The sequence below is a fragment of the Lathyrus oleraceus genome, chromosome 6 (genome assembly GCF_024323335.1).
Source record: "Lathyrus oleraceus cultivar Zhongwan6 chromosome 6, CAAS_Psat_ZW6_1.0, whole genome shotgun sequence".
Taxonomy (NCBI): domain Eukaryota; kingdom Viridiplantae; phylum Streptophyta; class Magnoliopsida; order Fabales; family Fabaceae; genus Lathyrus; species Lathyrus oleraceus.
The window spans coordinates 6,565,474-6,582,500 of NC_066584.1; the positions used below are offsets into that span (position 1 = coordinate 6,565,474).

Sequence of the window (17,027 nt, forward strand, 5' to 3'; positions counted from 1 at the left end):
TAATTGTTCCAACAAATTGGTATCACCAAGCCCGATTGCAGTTCAGAGAGAATCTGTAATGGCAATTAGTAATACAATATCAACGTAATTTTCAGCGAATCTATCCGTTTTTCAAAGGCGAAAACTACAAGAGATGGATTGCGCAAATGAATGTCATCTTTATATTTCAAGATGTGACTGAAATCGTGAGTGATGGAGTACCTACATTGAAAGTGAATGCAAATGATGTTCAGAAGGATGCACACAAGGAACAAAAGAAGAAAGATGGAAAATTATTTTTCTTGATTCATCGATGTGTGGATCCTAACTTGTTCGAGAAGATCATTAAAGAAGAAATGTCAAAAGGAGAGTAGGACAAGTTGAAGAACTTGTACGACAAAGATAAAAAATTGAAGAGGATGAAGTTGCAGACGCTGAGAAAGCAGTTTAAGATAACACAATTGAAAGAAAATGAATCATTTGCTTATTTCTTCTCAAGATTAATGTTACTCATGAACCAAATGAATGTGTGTGGTGAACCGATTAATAATTTATAGAAGATTGAGAAAGTGTTGAGATCTTTGATTGTAAATTTTGATTATATTGTAGTGTCTATTGAAGAGTCCAAGAACCTATATGAGATGAAGTTATAAGAACTTCAAGCTTTATTAGAGGCTCATGAGATGAGGATGAAACAAAGGAAGTCAAAAAGGGAGAAGGTGGATGGACACGAATTACAAGCAAGATTCATCTAGAAGTCTGGAAAAGAAAAGGTGAAACAGAGAATGAATCTTACAAATAATGAGAAGTCAAGTAAGAATTCAAATAATCACTCTGATTTAACCAAGAAAGTCACAAGCAACAAGTATTCGGGTAAGAAAGTTGACATGAAGAAGGTGAAGTGTCACAACTGTCAAGGATTTGGTTATTATGCTCGAGATTGTTGAAGAAAGAAGGAGCCTCAGAGAAAATATAATAAAGAAGTGTAATGTGCACATGCTGGAGGAAGCGATTATGATGATACGTTACTCATGGAAAATACGGAGTAAAATAATGAACAAACCAATATGTTGTACTTAGATTCAGAATGCAGTAACCACATGTCTGACAATAAAAATTGGTTCACCAAGTTAGATGAAGCAGCCAAGAAAGTTATCAAGTTTGTAGATGGAAGACATGTCACATCAAGTGGAAAAGGAAACATAGTTGTGGTGAGAAAATATGGTAAGAGGACCAATATTAATGACATATTATATGTACCATTGATGAAAAGTAATTTGATAAGCATAGGTCAATCACATGCCAAAGGGTATAAAATGAAGTTGGAAGAAAATCTAATGAAGGTGTATAATGGTGAAGGAAAGATGATCCTGAAGGCACCATTGGAAGATAACAAAACCTTTAAAGTAGAGATAAACACTATTAATCATCAATGCCTTGCTTTGACTGATGTTGAAGACAAAAACTTCCTATGGAAACACATGTATGGACACCTAAACTTCATAAGTCTAGGTATGCTCAACCAAAATAAGATGGTGTATGACTTATCTCAAGTGAAGGAACCGAGTCAAGTGTGTGAGGAATGTTGAAATGAAAAGTAGGATAGAAAAGCATTCAAACATGACTTCTCCATGAAGTTGAGAGAAAAGCTAGAGCTTGTTCATTGTGACATGTGTGGACCTTTTGAAGTAAGATCGAATGAATGTAATTGCTATTTTCTAACCTTCATAGATGATTTCACCAGATATATATATGGATTTACCTTATTGAAAGTAAGAGTAATGTATTCACACATTTCAAGAAGTTTAAGTTGCATGTCGAGAAACAAAGTGGATATAAGTTAAAGAAACTGGGAACTGATGGTGGATGTGAATACACCTCTACAAAATTTGTAAGATTTTGCAATAAGGAAGGTATATAGCATGAGGTCATTGTATTTTATACACCTCAACACAATAGTATAGCTGGAAGGAGAAATAGAATTATACTGAAGATGACCAGGAGTATGTTGAAAGCTAAAGAAATGATAAAGAGATTTTGGAGTGAAGTAGCTTCAACAACAATATATATTCTAAACAGATGTCCAACCAAAAAGATAGTCGATAAGACACCTTATAAGACTTTGACAAGATAGAAGTCAAATGTTAGTCATCTTAAAGTATTTGGATCAATGTGTTTCAGGTATGTACTTGAACAACTGGGGTAGAAGCTAAACAATCAAAGTCAGGCCATGGTGCTCATAGGTTATCATTGGATTGGTGTATACAAATTGTATTCACCAAATGATGATAAGATAGTGATCAGTAGGGGTGTTCTGGTGGATGAAAGCAAATTATGGAATTGAACTCAAGGGTTAGTTCGACATGAGCAAGATACATTTGAAATTTTGGTTGAAGAAGATCAACAAAATGAAGACACACCAATCGAAACAAAGAACCACCTGAGAAGAATGTTCGAAGATCTACTAGGACTAGAACTAAGTCAACAAGGCTAGCTTGATATGATAGATTTTTAGATCAAGCAATCGATGCAGATGGTGACTTCATAGAAGAAGTGATGGCGATGTTTGAATCAGAACCAATTGATTTAGATCAAGCCATGAATGATTCAAATTGGTTGGCAGTCATGCAAGAAGAACTCAGGGCAATCTAGAAGAACAAGACATGAGAGCTTGTAGAAAATTCAACCAAGAAGTTAATTGATGCGAAGTGGGTCTACAATTTGAAGCTAGGGCCACATGGTGAAATTCCCAAGCATAAGGAAAGACTGGTGGCAAGAGGTTTCCTGCAAAAAACATGGTATCGACTTCTACGAAGTCTATTCACATGTTGCAAGGCTGGAAACCATCTGAATTGTTATGTCGAACGTAGCATAAAAAAGACGGAAGATACATCAACTAGATGTAAATTCAACATTTTTGAATGGACTATTGGAAGAGGGGGTTTATATCAGTCAACCACCAGGATTCGAAATCAAATGGAAGGAAAATAAGGTGTACATATTTAGGAAGGATCCATATGGTTTGAAGTATTCCCTAAGGGCTTGTAACAAGAGAATATATATCTTCCTGATCGAGGCAGGTTTCACAAAATGCGTCTCAGAACATGGAATGTATGTCAACAATGCAAGCAGGCTTAATTGAGCCATTATATGCTTATATGTGGATGACTTGCTTATTACAGGTGCATATGAAGCATAAATAAAAAGGGTTAAGTCGAAATTGATGCAGAAATTTGAAATGTCCGACCTAGGGAACCTGTCTTATTTCTTAGGGATGAAGTTTAAGGACACAAGTGAAAAAGTGTTTATGCACTAGATGAAGTATGCCCAAGGCATCTTGAAAAGGTTCAAGATGATCAATTGTAATACAACTGTCACACCATTAGAGACTGGAGCAAAATTGAGAAAGGATACAAATGATGAGTTTGTATGTGCAATAATGTACAAGAAAATCATTGGATCCTTAAGGTATATATGCAACACCATCCCAAATATTTGTCAAAGTGTCGAGTTGTTGAGAAGATTCGTGGAGAAGACACAAGAATGTCATCTCACTACATTTAAGAGAGTGTTGAGATACATAAATGTACAATTGATCATGGTGCATTGATGCTAAGATAAAAGAATACCACCACAGATGCAAAAGTACATGGTTACACCGAATCAAAATTCATTGGAGATCAAGATGAGAAAAAGAGTATTGCATGCTACATATTCATGATTGAAGGTGCTCCAATCTCTTGTAGCTCAAGAAAGCAAAACATTATGGCTTTGTCATCTTGTGAAGCTGAGTATGTGGATGCATCTTGTGCATCATGTCAAGCAGTATGGATATAGATGTTGCTAAAAGAGTTCAAGATCATGCAACCTAATAAAATGAAGTTGTTTGTCGATAACAAGTTAGCTATCGACCTGGAAAATCATCTAGTGTGCCATGGTCGAAGTAAGCACATAGAGAGAATGTATCATTTCCTTAGGGACCGAGTAAATAAAGGAAAGCTTGAACATGAGCATTTCAAATCAAAATGACAACTAGCTAATATACTCAGAAAGCCCCTAAAGAAAGTCAGGTTTGGCGAGTTAAAGAGCAGCATTAGGATGAGAAGCCTCAAAAACATGAATTATGAGGTGTGTTAGGAGATGTAATTTATTATTTTAGTAGAAAAGATGTATTTGACATAGTTGTGTTGGACAACATAGTCGAAGTAAGTTAAGTAGGAGTAAGTGTATTCGACAAAGTTAAATACATCATGCGTGTCAAGGTGTGTAAGCATGTATTCGACTTAGTCGAATACTACAGTTAGTAAATTGTGTTTTGGTTGCATATATATATATATATATATATATATATATATATATATATATATATATATATAGAGAGAGAGAGAGAGAGAGAGAGAGAGAGGTGACGATGTAAAGCAAATAACTGCAACTTTACTTTAATAGAATTCCCTTTTCACACAATATAGTCTCTATTTCTCTCACTCTCTCTCCCCCCCCCCCCCTCGTCTCTCTCTCACACACATTCTCTTCTTTTTCTTTTTCTTCATTCTTCTTGAAAATCCTAATTATTCCAATAAAGCAAAAAGCTGAGAGCTTGAAAATCCCCACCTCCATCTGTTTCCACTGCTTTATATATATATATATATATATATATATATATATATATATATATATATATATATATATATATATATATATATATATATATATATATATATATAGAGAGAGAGAGAGAGAGAGAGAGAGAGAGAGTGACGATGTAAAGCAAATAACCGTAACTTTACTTTAATAGAATTCCCTTTTCACACAATATAGTCTCTATTTCTCTCACTCTCTCTCTACCCCCCCCCCCCCCCTCTCGTCTCTCTCTCACACACATTATCTTCTTTTTCTTTTTCTTCATTCTTCTTGAAAATCCTAATTATTCCAACAAAGCAAAAAGCTGAGAGCTTGAAAATCCCCACCTCCATCTGTTTCCACTGCTTTTATTCTAGTATTGAATTATACTTCAACAACAATGATGAAGTGCGTGGAGGTGAGTAACACATCATATTTAAATTTGAGTAAAAGGATTGATCATGGGTTAACCAACACATAAGAGTTCCTTGAGTAATGTTAACTACAAGAGTTTCAATTAACATGGTTTTCTTTACCTTTTCAAGGCACAAATCAGAATGATACAAAATAGTAGATGCTAGAGCATTATGCTCATTAGGCAGTCCATCTAAAATAGCTTCTAAGTGATCATGACGAGAAACTAGATCATTAATTAAATTTACAATATCTATAATGATTTGAATTCTAGCTAGGTATTCAGAAACTGACTTCTCACCTTTTAAAATTTATTTCAACTTAGATCGTAGTTATCTAGAGTTGGCATTGGTGTGATAAAACATGTATTTGTGGATCTCGTCCCAAACTTGGTGCGAGTGGACGTAGTGAACGACTCTTAGTAAGACATTATTGGAGAGCATTGTGAGAAGTCATGTAAATATGAGCGAATATTGTTTCTCCCAATTGAGGTACACATGGTTTTCAACATCGTTGCTACGATTTTCCTCAATGAGAGAGCGCATAGGAAATGTTGGATTGACGAGGTGGAAATGAAGCTTGGGAGTTCATATGTTTCCTTTGATATGTTGTTTCCATGAATTAAGATTTTCTTCATCGAATTAGAGAGTGATATGTTAAGCGAAAGTCTTGGAGATGTTCCTCAAACTTGTGCTAGACACCGTTTGCATTGAATCAACTTCTAACATGGTTGAAGAAACTGGCTATGGTGGAAGAACCCTTTAAGCTTTTGATACCATAATATAATATATAAAGAGAGCAATTGAGAGAAAGAGAAAGAGAGAGTTGTATTGATTTGTTATTTTTGAATTCAATATTCAGAAGTTGGTTACACAACTCAACTAAGCCTAAATGAATTAATATAGGGCAATTTAGTTAGTTGTGATTAACTTGTGTTCATAGTTAATTATGCGTTTCTAGTAACTAGTTATATTGTATCATTTAAAATATATTATTTTATAAATGAATTTCTTAACTTGTGCCTCTACGACACAAGTTAGCATTACCCTTATATTTTTAATATAACCAATGCATAATTTTCAAGACAATACTTATTTATTTAATTTTTAATATAATTATGCTATTCATACACCATTTTTTACACCAAATACATACACGGTATACACTGTTCATCGTATTTATATGGTGAACAATATTTTTTTAAAATTAAAAATAATAATTATGAACAGTGTATGAACAGTACATAAACAGTATTTGTGAATAGTACCTTTAAAGTAATGAAATAAAGTTGGTTAATAAAATGTAAAAAAATGGTTAATGAAATGACGAAGTTGGTTAATACACGTCCAAATATTAAAAATAATTTTTACTAGTACACCAAAGTTGGTTAATAAAAAGTAAAAAATTGGTTAATAATATGAAATTGGTTAATAAACGTTCAGTTGTCCAAATAAATTTTGAGCAATCATCAAAGATAATTAATACGATGTAAAAAGTTGGTTAATAAAATTATAAAATTGGTTAATCACACAATTTTATATCAATATCATTTAATTTAAAAATAAAAAATAATTTTTTTTTAAATATTTTATTTTATAAAAATATATATTATTATAATATTTCACTGTTCACTATATCAGTGAACTGTGAAATACGGGTGTAGGTGTATGTTTTGGTATAGGAATATCATTTCTCTTCTTAATATGTGTCTCTAAAATATAAGTTAGCATTACCAATATATATATATATATATATATATATATATATATATATATATATATATATATATATATATATATATATATATATATATATATATATAAAATTTTTTTTCTTAAACTATAAATAAAATGTGATGAAATGTTTTACTTATGATATTTTTAATTTATTTTGACATGAAATAATAGATATTTTATAATAAAAAGTAGTATTAAATATAATTTTATTTTATTTTTGGATAACAACATTTATTTTTACTTTATATATGTTTGAGGGTTAGCACGATTAAATGAGATAGATAAAAAGTCGACTACACTATTAAAATAAAAATATTAAAAAGTTAATATGATAAGAAATAAAAATATGAGTCTTAAAATAACATATCACATATATTACCTTACATTATTTACACTTTTATATATTGGTGAAGCGAAAAGAAATGAATCAATCCAGAGTCAATTCAACGTGCTTTAGATGGTTAAATATAAAGTTTTTTTTAAAAAAATTTATAATAATATTTTAATATAATAATAAAGTTTAGGATCGACCACATGCTTTCACTTTTGCCTCGTACAGAGAGAATCAGGTGATAGAGTCGTTCCGAATGTTTATTGACTGCACTGTAGCAGATGGCATATGCTTTTTCCCGTACGACAATCACCGCCAGACGTGTCCCTTGGACGACATAACCTTTTTCCCGTACAACAATCATCGTCAGACGCGTCCCTCGGACGACATAACCTTCTACACTGTATGGTTGGCTTGTGGGTGACATCTGATGTATCAACATCTGCATGAACGAGTCATGTGTCAGTTCATGTTTCTTCATATTATTCGAAGACCTCCCTCTGTATCTGCTCCTTCGATTGTCTGCCACAGAGACTTTGATGTCATACTCAATGATTTCTATAGTCATCTAGTACTAGATGAGGCACACAGTGTGTTAGTGGGTGAACCATGGGCTTATGCACAGGGTTACATCCAATGGTTCTATCGAGTCTCACATCCTTACATGACATAAGATGTTGTAGGAGCACTACCTAGACTTGCTTATCAGGAGATATTAGAAGATGAGCGGACTAGGGATGACCACACAACAAATTTGTTGTCAGTCTATCAGCGTATTATGACGATTGCGAGAGGTGCCATAGAGAGTGAAGACACTGCGAAAGACGATCCTGATATGGTCGTCTCACATACCATATTACTCGAGGCACAGAGTGCCTTCGGGTATAGGTGACGGTAGAGGAGAAACAAGGGAGTTATAAATACACAATAGCTTATTTGTATTTGTATTTTGGTAATTAGTTTTTATTTTTTGAATAAATTATGTATTGTGGTAGCGTTTTTGACTAATTGATTAATGTTTGGATTTGAGTTTATATATGACATGTTTGAATTACTATTAGCCTACTTAGCATGGTGTTAATATATCCTTAATGTAAATGGCCTAAAAAATATAAATTTGGAACATTTGCTTGCCAAATGTTAATAACTTCTAAATGCTTTCGGGGGTTATTTCGAAAATGCATATACTAAATCCATTGTTTTAAAACCTAGTATGGACCGATCGGTCGGACCAGGAATCAGTGGGATAAATGGTCTGATGAGGGTGTAAGACCGAAAATGCATTTAGCATGAATGAAACCGTTGTGAATCTGCCGGGTCACCGGTTAACTAGTGAACCAACGGTTTTGACTGAATTGGCGGATTAGCACTACGCCAAAAACTGGAATAGACAGCGCACCTTAGAGGGCGCTTTATTACAAAAGCGCTCTCTAAAGTGAAGCAAAAAAATAAGGAGCAATAGACAACGCACTTTAGAGGGCGCTTTTGTAATAAAGCGCCCTCTAAGGTGAAGCGAAAAAATAAGGAGGAGATAAAGGGACAACAATACATGGCGCTTTTTAGAAAGCGCCCTCTAAGGTTACCCTTAGAGGGCGCTTTTAATAAAGCGCTGTTATAAGTCCATGTGCATTTCCAGTTTATAAAGCGCTTTTGGAAAGCCTTAGAGAGCGCTTCCATAAGCGCCCTCTTAGGCCCCCTTTAGAGGGCGCTTTTTTTCCACAAGCGCCCTCTAAGGTCCCCTTTAGTAAACATTAAAATTATAACATACTGCGCGTTTTGTTATTTCACTCTCTGTTATTTTCATTCTTTTACACGTTAGGGTTCTAAGGCGTTCTCCTTCCACCTCTGTTAGATCTACGACGTTTCCTCCTTCTACCAATCAAAGGTACACGATGCATACATTATTACTTGCACTATTGCTTTGTTTTAGCTTTGCCCCATTTCAGTTTTATGTTATTGTTGTCTATGCTACGTTTGTTTCGACCTGTAAAGTTTCAATATTCATAGTCATTTAAATAGTTTGGGTTTATTAGGCAATTGACGGTTGGTTTTTAAATTGCTGAATTTGATATCGCTATGAATCACATTCAAAGACTGTTGTTAGGGTTCGGTTATGGTTGCATTATAGAGACATTAGAAACCTTTGATTCTAGTAACTTAGCGTACATAGCGTAGCTAGTAACTTAAGAAGTTTAGGTATGGATGTTATTTGATAGAGTAAATGGAGACATGAATACCCTGCACAGAGTATCTTCTGAAATTGGTTTCTCTTCTGAAATTGTTTTTTGTTTATTCTAATTAGTAATGGATAATACATGGATGTCTTCCAATCGATTGTCGAGAGAGTACGAGAATGGGGTATCAGAATTCGTTAAGTTTGCCGTTGCGCACGCCGAAGACCCCAGTAGAATGATATGTCCTTGCTTGGGTTGTTGTTATGGGAAACGGGTTGACGCAGTTCAGTTGACATCGCATCTAATGAGGCATGGAATTGATCGAAGTTATACATGTTGGAATTTGCATGGTGAGAAAAGTAACGAGAATGTTGAACCGGGGGATAGTACGACCTATGCCTCAAACTATAGTGGCGCAGATACATACGATTGTGATCGAGTTGAAGAGATTGCAGAAGCACTTGAAGGAGATCTTAAGGATTGTCCCGAAATGTTTGAGAGGTTGGTAAGTGATCCGGAGAAACCTTTGTATGATGGTTGCACTAAATTCACAAGATTGTCTGCGGTATTAAAGTTGTACAACTTAAAGGCGCACTACGCCAAAAAGGTTTTTTAACAGCGCATCTTAGACAGCGCTTTTAAAAGAAAGCGCTGTCTAAGGTTAAAATAAAAATAAAACACGGAAAATATTCTAAAAAAATAATGAAAGCGCTGTCTAAGGGGGGGTCTTAGACAGCGCTTTTAGAAAGCGCTGTCTAAGACCCCCCCTTAGACAGCGCTTTTAGAAAGCGCTTTTAAATATAGACCTTAGTCAGCGCTTTTGAGAAAGCGCTGTTTAAAGTCTTTCAATTAAAAAAAAAATTAAAACCAAAAGCGCTGTCTAAGGTGGGGGTTTAGAAAGCGCTTTTGGAAAGCGCTGTCTAAGGCATATCTTAGAAAGCGCTTTCCACAAAGCACTTCAATTAAGGATTGAATTAGGTTAAAATGCAATTGAGCTAGTTTATGTTTCTGTGTCAACTTAAGTTCCATCACCACATTACTCGACGCTGCACCTCCCTAAACCTTGTCCGTATAGCTTCTTTTCGAGCTCAATGCGCAATCTCACTTCCTCTTGTTCCATAAGAGCTTTCTCATCTTCCCCACTTCTCCGCTCCAATCATCTTCCTTCATATTCACCTTCCAGTAACTTCTCTCTTCCTCCATTCTCTTCTCTTTATCTACCGTTTCTTTCTTATGTTAATTTCTAACCTTCTTTCTATATTCAACAACAACAGGAAAATCTACACCTTCAATTCAATGCGCCGTTCAGTTCCGTCCTTGCATCGACATTCACAAGGTAACCACCTTTTTTCATTATAAAAATTAACTTGCATTAAAGGACCTATTTTTATGTTCCATTTTTGGGGGAATGTCAGCTAAGGTTTATTCGTTGTGTTTGTCGCAGGGGAAAGTGAAACAAATTGTCGGGTCAACCCTTAAAGATTTGAAAGGGGATGATGGGTCGGATCCAATTACCAATTTTGAGTCTGATAAATCAGCAGCTGAGTATGCCACACTTTACAAACAAGATGGACTCAAAGGTGGTCATGTTATCATGCTTGGTGCTGATCCTTTGAGTAAAGCTGCTTCCCTTGAGGCATTGCATGCTTATCCTGGTATTCTAGTTTGATGCTAACATTTTTGTTCCTTTTATCTTTCATGTTTGATACTAATTTATTCTAGAATTTGATGCTAGGTGGAAGGTGATATTCATTGTGTTTATTAGTTTTCAGTTTTAACTAATGTCACTAGAAGATTATGAAAAAATGATTAATTTTGACTTACTATCTAGCTATTTAGCACCGACATCTCTGAAAAAAAGGCCGACACCGACACTTGTTATTAAGTTTAATCAATTCATTTTTTAAATTATTGTCGGTGTCGATGTGTTAGTGTCGGTGTTGTGTTTCCGGTGGTCGTGCTTCATAGCTATCTAGGAGGTATTGCACTCTCAGTTTTTCAAATAATGTCACATATGGAAGAAAGCCAAAAATTCCACACTTTTAAGCTGCCATAAAACACCACCCTTGGCAAATTGACCATGGAGGTTGTCAAAAACTCTGCCACCGCAGTTCCCCATGACCGATATTTGGCAATACTGACTAGAAGAAAGAAATTTTGTAACCATAAATCTAATGAGATGGGTGTGGCACCTATGTTTATGTAGAGTGATCAATGGCCAATTTTAAAAAAGTGAAGAAGTTACATGACATGAATAATATGACTAATTTCAAATTATACATTCTTTGTGATTGTTATTGAAAACTTTTTATTGGGTGATTTTAGGAACTAGGGATCATTTGTTGATATTTAACTTCTTATGGTGGTTAACTATTAAAATGTCTTTGACTTCATGCCTATATTTGTCAATACCAGTATAACATGGGAGAATGCTTTCAAGTTGTTTTGCACTGCCTCTGTCTTTCATGGTTGATGATATCTTTCAAGCTCTTCATTTTTCTTCTACTAAACTTATTGTGGATGAATGGTATAATTTAGGAGGTCTGCAAGTTGGAGGGGGAATAAATTCTGACAATTGTTTGAGTTACATTGAGGAAGGAGCAAGCCATGTCATTGTGACATCTGTAAGTCATATATCTTCTCTCCTTCTTTGGGTTATTCAACTTTTACAAATTACGATAGGTGATTGTAGTTTGTTAGCTGGCCAATCATAGTTAGTTAGCTAGCCTTAGTTCGTTGAAGGGGTTAGGATGTGATATTATAAAAAAGGACAGAGAAGTGAATTAGTGGAATCTGGAAATAAGTCAGAACTGAGAAAGTTGAAGGCACTCTCGATCATTGCTAGCGGATTGTACTCTGTATTATTCCCTTAAGGTCACATTGATCTAGAGACTTTTCTCAATAGTATTCACATTGTTTTCATCTATTCTTTCTAAATACTCGTTGGATCAATCATTTACTTCACATTAACATTTGTCCATTGAGAAAATATGTTGTACTAAATGTGTATATAGATGGGTTTACGACTCAAATCTTCTCATAAAACATGTATAGATTCATAGGTCTTACTACTCTCAAACCTTCTTTGAAGATATATACTGTACTACGAGAACAGTTTCTGTGAGTTTTTTATTTCATTTATTTTACTTTAAGTCTAAAATTTGATGATTGATAATGAAAACAAAGAAAAGTATATATATTTGTAAGTGGCAAGAAAAGCACATTAGTTTGCATGGTCTCAAATCTTGATCTGTATTAATGCAACCTATCAATTACATTATGGGAAAAACATGCGGTATTTGTTAATAGGAAGTTATTCCATTTCTATCCATGTATTTATTGATTCAATCTTTACAGTATGTATTCAATAATGGACAAATGGATCTTGAAAGGCTTAAAGATCTTGTTCGCATTGTTGGAAAAGAGAGGCTTGTGTTGGATCTCAGTTGCAGGAAAAAGGTACAAATTGTTCACTCTATATTTGAAAGTGAATTGCATTTAAGAGAAAAGGTTATGCATGGAGAAACTAGAAAGAAGAAATATTTAAAAAACAGGCTAAGCATTCAATTCACAATGCTATTTCGGGTGTTCATAATTTGATATACATGTTAACGAAACAATCTATGATGTTAAGGGTCTCAATCCTTCAATGCATTTGATCATTTAATTGAACTTTTTTTTCAAGCACTTATCGTTTCCAGTCCTCAGGATGGTAAATATGCAATTGTCACCGATAGATGGCAGAAGTTCAATGACGTGTCACTTGATGCTGAAGTAATGCAGTTTCTTGCTAACTTTGCCGACGAGTTTCTGGTTCATGGTGTGGACGTTGAAGGAAAGAAGTAAGTAACAACTTTTAATGTCTAAAGGTAATTACATACAAAGACAGATTTTGATGGTGAATGATTGCTCCTTGTAGGTTGGGAATCGATGAAGAGCTCGTGGCTCTGCTTGGCAACTATTCACCGGTTGGTAGCGCACCCTTGATTTTACTTTCATGTGAAATATGCATATTTCTGATGCATTTTTATTGTCAGATTCCTGTCACCTATGCTGGTGGTGTGACTGTGATGGATGATTTAGAGAGGATAAAAACAGCGGGAATGGAAAATGTCGATGTTACCGTAGGAAGTGCCTTGGACATTTTTGGAGGAAACCTGGCTTATGAAGATGTTGTAGCTTGGCATAACCAACAAAAGGTCCTCGTGGCTTAAGTAAGCATCGTTGAGAATTGTTGGGGGCAGGGGTGGATGTGCTCTGAGCAAGGTTTGTTTCATTCTAAATTCATCTATTATAATTATTTTCCAAGTTACCATCTAACATTTGCCTAATCATTACAGTGGACATTGGTTGTTGCTCGCAATCAATCCTATCCGAGAAATTGTGTATTATCTTGACTCGTTAGGAAATGATTGGACAACATACCCGGATATGAAGGTCCTAATTGACACGTAAGTGAGAATGTTCAAAATTTTTCTTAGTTTATGTGAATTGTTCTAATTGCTTCATTTTTATTTTATTAGCGTCCTACAAGCTTTTCGGGCCCAACGAGATATCCAAACCTCAAGGAGGGACGCCAACTCCATTACATGGATTAAAGTGGCGGTATATTTTTAATTACCACATTTTTTATATATTAGTGATGACACTTGATAAAACTTAGGATTTATAATCCATATTTTTTTTTTCATATGTAGTGTCCTCAACAACGTAATCAAATAGATTGCGGGTATTTCATGTTGAGGTTTATGCGAGATACTCTTGCTTTGGGCCGATTAAAGATTCCCACCGATGTATGTATTTCTAACTTATGAGTTATTTTTATATTTACACATATCTCATATAATTAAATAGTTGGAATTAATTCAAAATATGTTATATTATTATGTAGTACTTTGATGAATTCAAGTGTGCATTTTATACAAAGGATCAAGTGGACGAAATCAAAGAGGAGTGGTGTCAATTCATGATAAAGCTCGATGTTTGTTCATAAATTTGTGTAATTAATGTGTACATTTGTAGTATATGTTATGACTTGTAAATGTGTACATAATTTGTATATATTTTGATACATTTAAGGCAAAATTGGTTTGAATTGGTATATATATATATTTGTTAGCCAAAAATTGGTAGAAAAAAGGCCAAAATGGCATATATAAAATGTGATAATTGTCTGTCAAAATCTGGTTGAAAACAGGTAGAAATTCTGGTTTATAAACCTGGAAAAAATGTGGTTTAAAACAAAAGCCTCAAAAATTTTCGTATACCTTAGACAGCGCTTTTGTAAAAAGCGCTGTCTAAGGGGGGGATTAGAAAGCGCTTTAGGCAAAAGCGCTGTCTAAGGGGGGGGCTTAGACAGCGCTTTTTGAAAAGCGCTGTCTAAGGTATACCTAAAAAAATTAAAATAGGAGGGTCTTAGAAAGCGCTTTTGGCCAAAGCGCTGTCTAAGGGGGTGGGGCTTAGACAGCGCTTTTCAAAAGCGCTGTCTAAGGTATACCTAAAAAATTTAAAATAAGAGGGTCTTATAAAGCGCTTTTGGCCAAAGCGCTGTCTAAGGGGGGGGGGGCTTAGACAACGCTTTTAAGATTTAAAAAAGCGCTGTCTAAACCTTTAGCAGCGGAGGTTTAGACAGCGCTTTAAAGCGCTGTCTAAGGCTAAAAAAAGCGCTGTCTAAGATCTTGTTTGTTGTAGTGGCGGGCAATGGATGGTCGGATAAAAGTTTCACAGAGTTATTAGCCCTTTTGAAAGATATGCTTCCTGAGGATAATGTTCTTCCCAATCGAACATATGAGACCAAAAAGATGTTGTGCTCTATTGGCATGAGCTATGATAAGATACATGCATGTCCAAACGATTGCGTTTTGTTTCGAAATGAGTATGCATCGTTAAATGAGTGTCCTAAATGCGGTGTCTCGCGATATAAGAACAAGTTGTCTCCAGCAAAAGTCTTGTGGTATTTTCCTGTTATTCTGAGATTTAGACGCATGTTTCGTAGTGAAACCGATTCAAGACACTTGACCTGGCATGCAGATGAAAGAATTATAGATGGAAAGTATCGACATCCGGCAGATTCACCACAGTGGTTGAAATTGATAATGATTATCCTGAATTTGGAGAAGAATCAAGAAACCTTCGCTTGGCATTATCTACTGATGGAATGAACCCACACGGTATCCAGAGTATCTCACACAGTACATGGCCTGTGATTATTATGATTTATAACCTACCTCCATGGCTATGTATGAAGCGTAAGTACACGATGTTGTCTATGTTGATTTCTGGACCTAAACAACCAGGGAATGACATAGACGTGTACTTGAAGCCCTTAATCGAAGATTTAAAGATTTTGTGGGAGACCGGTGTGGAGGTTTATGATGGATATAGGAAAGAAAGTTTCAACTTGAGGGCGATGTTGTTTGGCACAATTAATGATTTTCCAGCATACGGAAATCTATCAGGGTATAGCATAAAAAGTCAATGTGCGTGTCCTATTTGTGAAGATAAAACAGATTGGAAGCGCTTGGAGTTTGGTCAGAAGAATGTCTTTCTCGGTCATCGGAGATTCTTAAATTCAAATCATCACTACCGTGGATGGAGAAAGGCGTTCAATGGAGAGACAGAACAAGGCAGAGCTCCACCTATATTGACGGGTGATCAAATTTTTGAAAAGGTGAAAGATTTGGATACTCAGTTTGGCAAGCCTTTTGCCCAGACACTTGTCAAAAGTGGGTGGAAGAAGAGGTCAGTTTTTTTTTGAATTGCCGTATTGGAAGTCCTTGTATGTGAGACATTTTCTTGATGTTATGCATATTGAAAAAAATGTATTTGAAAGTGTTATTGGCACGTTACTCAATATACAAGGAAAGTCTAAGGATGGCCTTAAGGCAAGAAAGGACTTGATAGCGATGGGAATAAGAACTGAATTAGGACCCTTGAAGAAAGGAAAACGAACATATCTACCGCCTGCTGCTTATACTCTATCTAGAAAGGAGAAAAAAACATTGTGTAAGTTTCTAAGTGAAGTTAAAGTTCCAGAAGGGTACTCTTCAGATATTAGAAGACTTGTGTCTATGAAAGACCTCAAGTTAAAGAGTTTAAAGACCCATGATTGCCATGTTATAATGGAACATTTTCTCCCAATAGGTGTACGTTCTATTCTTCCAGAAAAAGTAAGAAGCTCTATAACTAAGTTGTGTTCTTTCTTCAAGTCAATTTGCAGTAAGGTGATCAATCCTGCGATCTTACCAATGTTGCAAAAAGAAATCGTTATTACTTTGTGTGAGCTTGAAATGTTTTTTCCTCCATCATTTTTTGACATAATGGTACATCTAGTTGTTCATCTTGTGAAAGAGACACAATTGTGTGGACCAGCTTATATGAGATGGATGTACCCTGTTGAACGTTATATGAAAATATTAAAAGGATACGTGAAGAACCGAAGTCGACCAGAAGGTTGTATGGTTGAAAGATACATTGTTGAAGAAGCGATTGAGTTTTGTACTAAATATTTGTCTAATGTTCAGTCAATCGGACTCCCCAAGTCTCAGCTTGTCGAAAAGAAAGAAGGAAAAAATCTAATTGGAAATAAAATTGTGGCAGTATTAAGGGTCGAACGGGATCAAGTGCATTTGTATGTTCTGCACAATGAGAATGAGGTTGAGCCGTATGTTGAAATTCACAAGGATGTTCTCCGAGGTTTAAATCCCAATAGAAATGAAAATTAGATAGTACGAGAGCACAATCGATGTTTTATACCTTGGTTTAAGGATCATA

General features: G+C 35.1%; 1 protein-coding gene across 1 annotated transcript; it reads left to right on the forward strand.

Annotated features, from left to right (window-relative positions):
• The first annotated feature begins 10,212 nt into the window (after positions 1-10,212).
• On the forward strand, positions 10,213-14,254 carry LOC127092507 (1-(5-phosphoribosyl)-5-[(5-phosphoribosylamino)methylideneamino] imidazole-4-carboxamide isomerase, chloroplastic). Its single transcript, XM_051031399.1, has 12 exons — positions 10,213-10,436; positions 10,529-10,590; positions 10,699-10,909; positions 11,793-11,878; positions 12,612-12,713; positions 12,963-13,096; positions 13,174-13,222; positions 13,292-13,520; positions 13,595-13,705; positions 13,778-13,859; positions 13,952-14,047; positions 14,146-14,254. Exons 1-8 carry the CDS (start codon positions 10,346-10,348, stop codon positions 13,466-13,468), a joined length of 912 nt encoding a protein of 303 aa, XP_050887356.1. The 5' UTR covers positions 10,213-10,345; the 3' UTR covers positions 13,469-13,520; positions 13,595-13,705; positions 13,778-13,859; positions 13,952-14,047; positions 14,146-14,254.
• Positions 14,255-17,027: the final 2,773 nt, after the last annotated feature.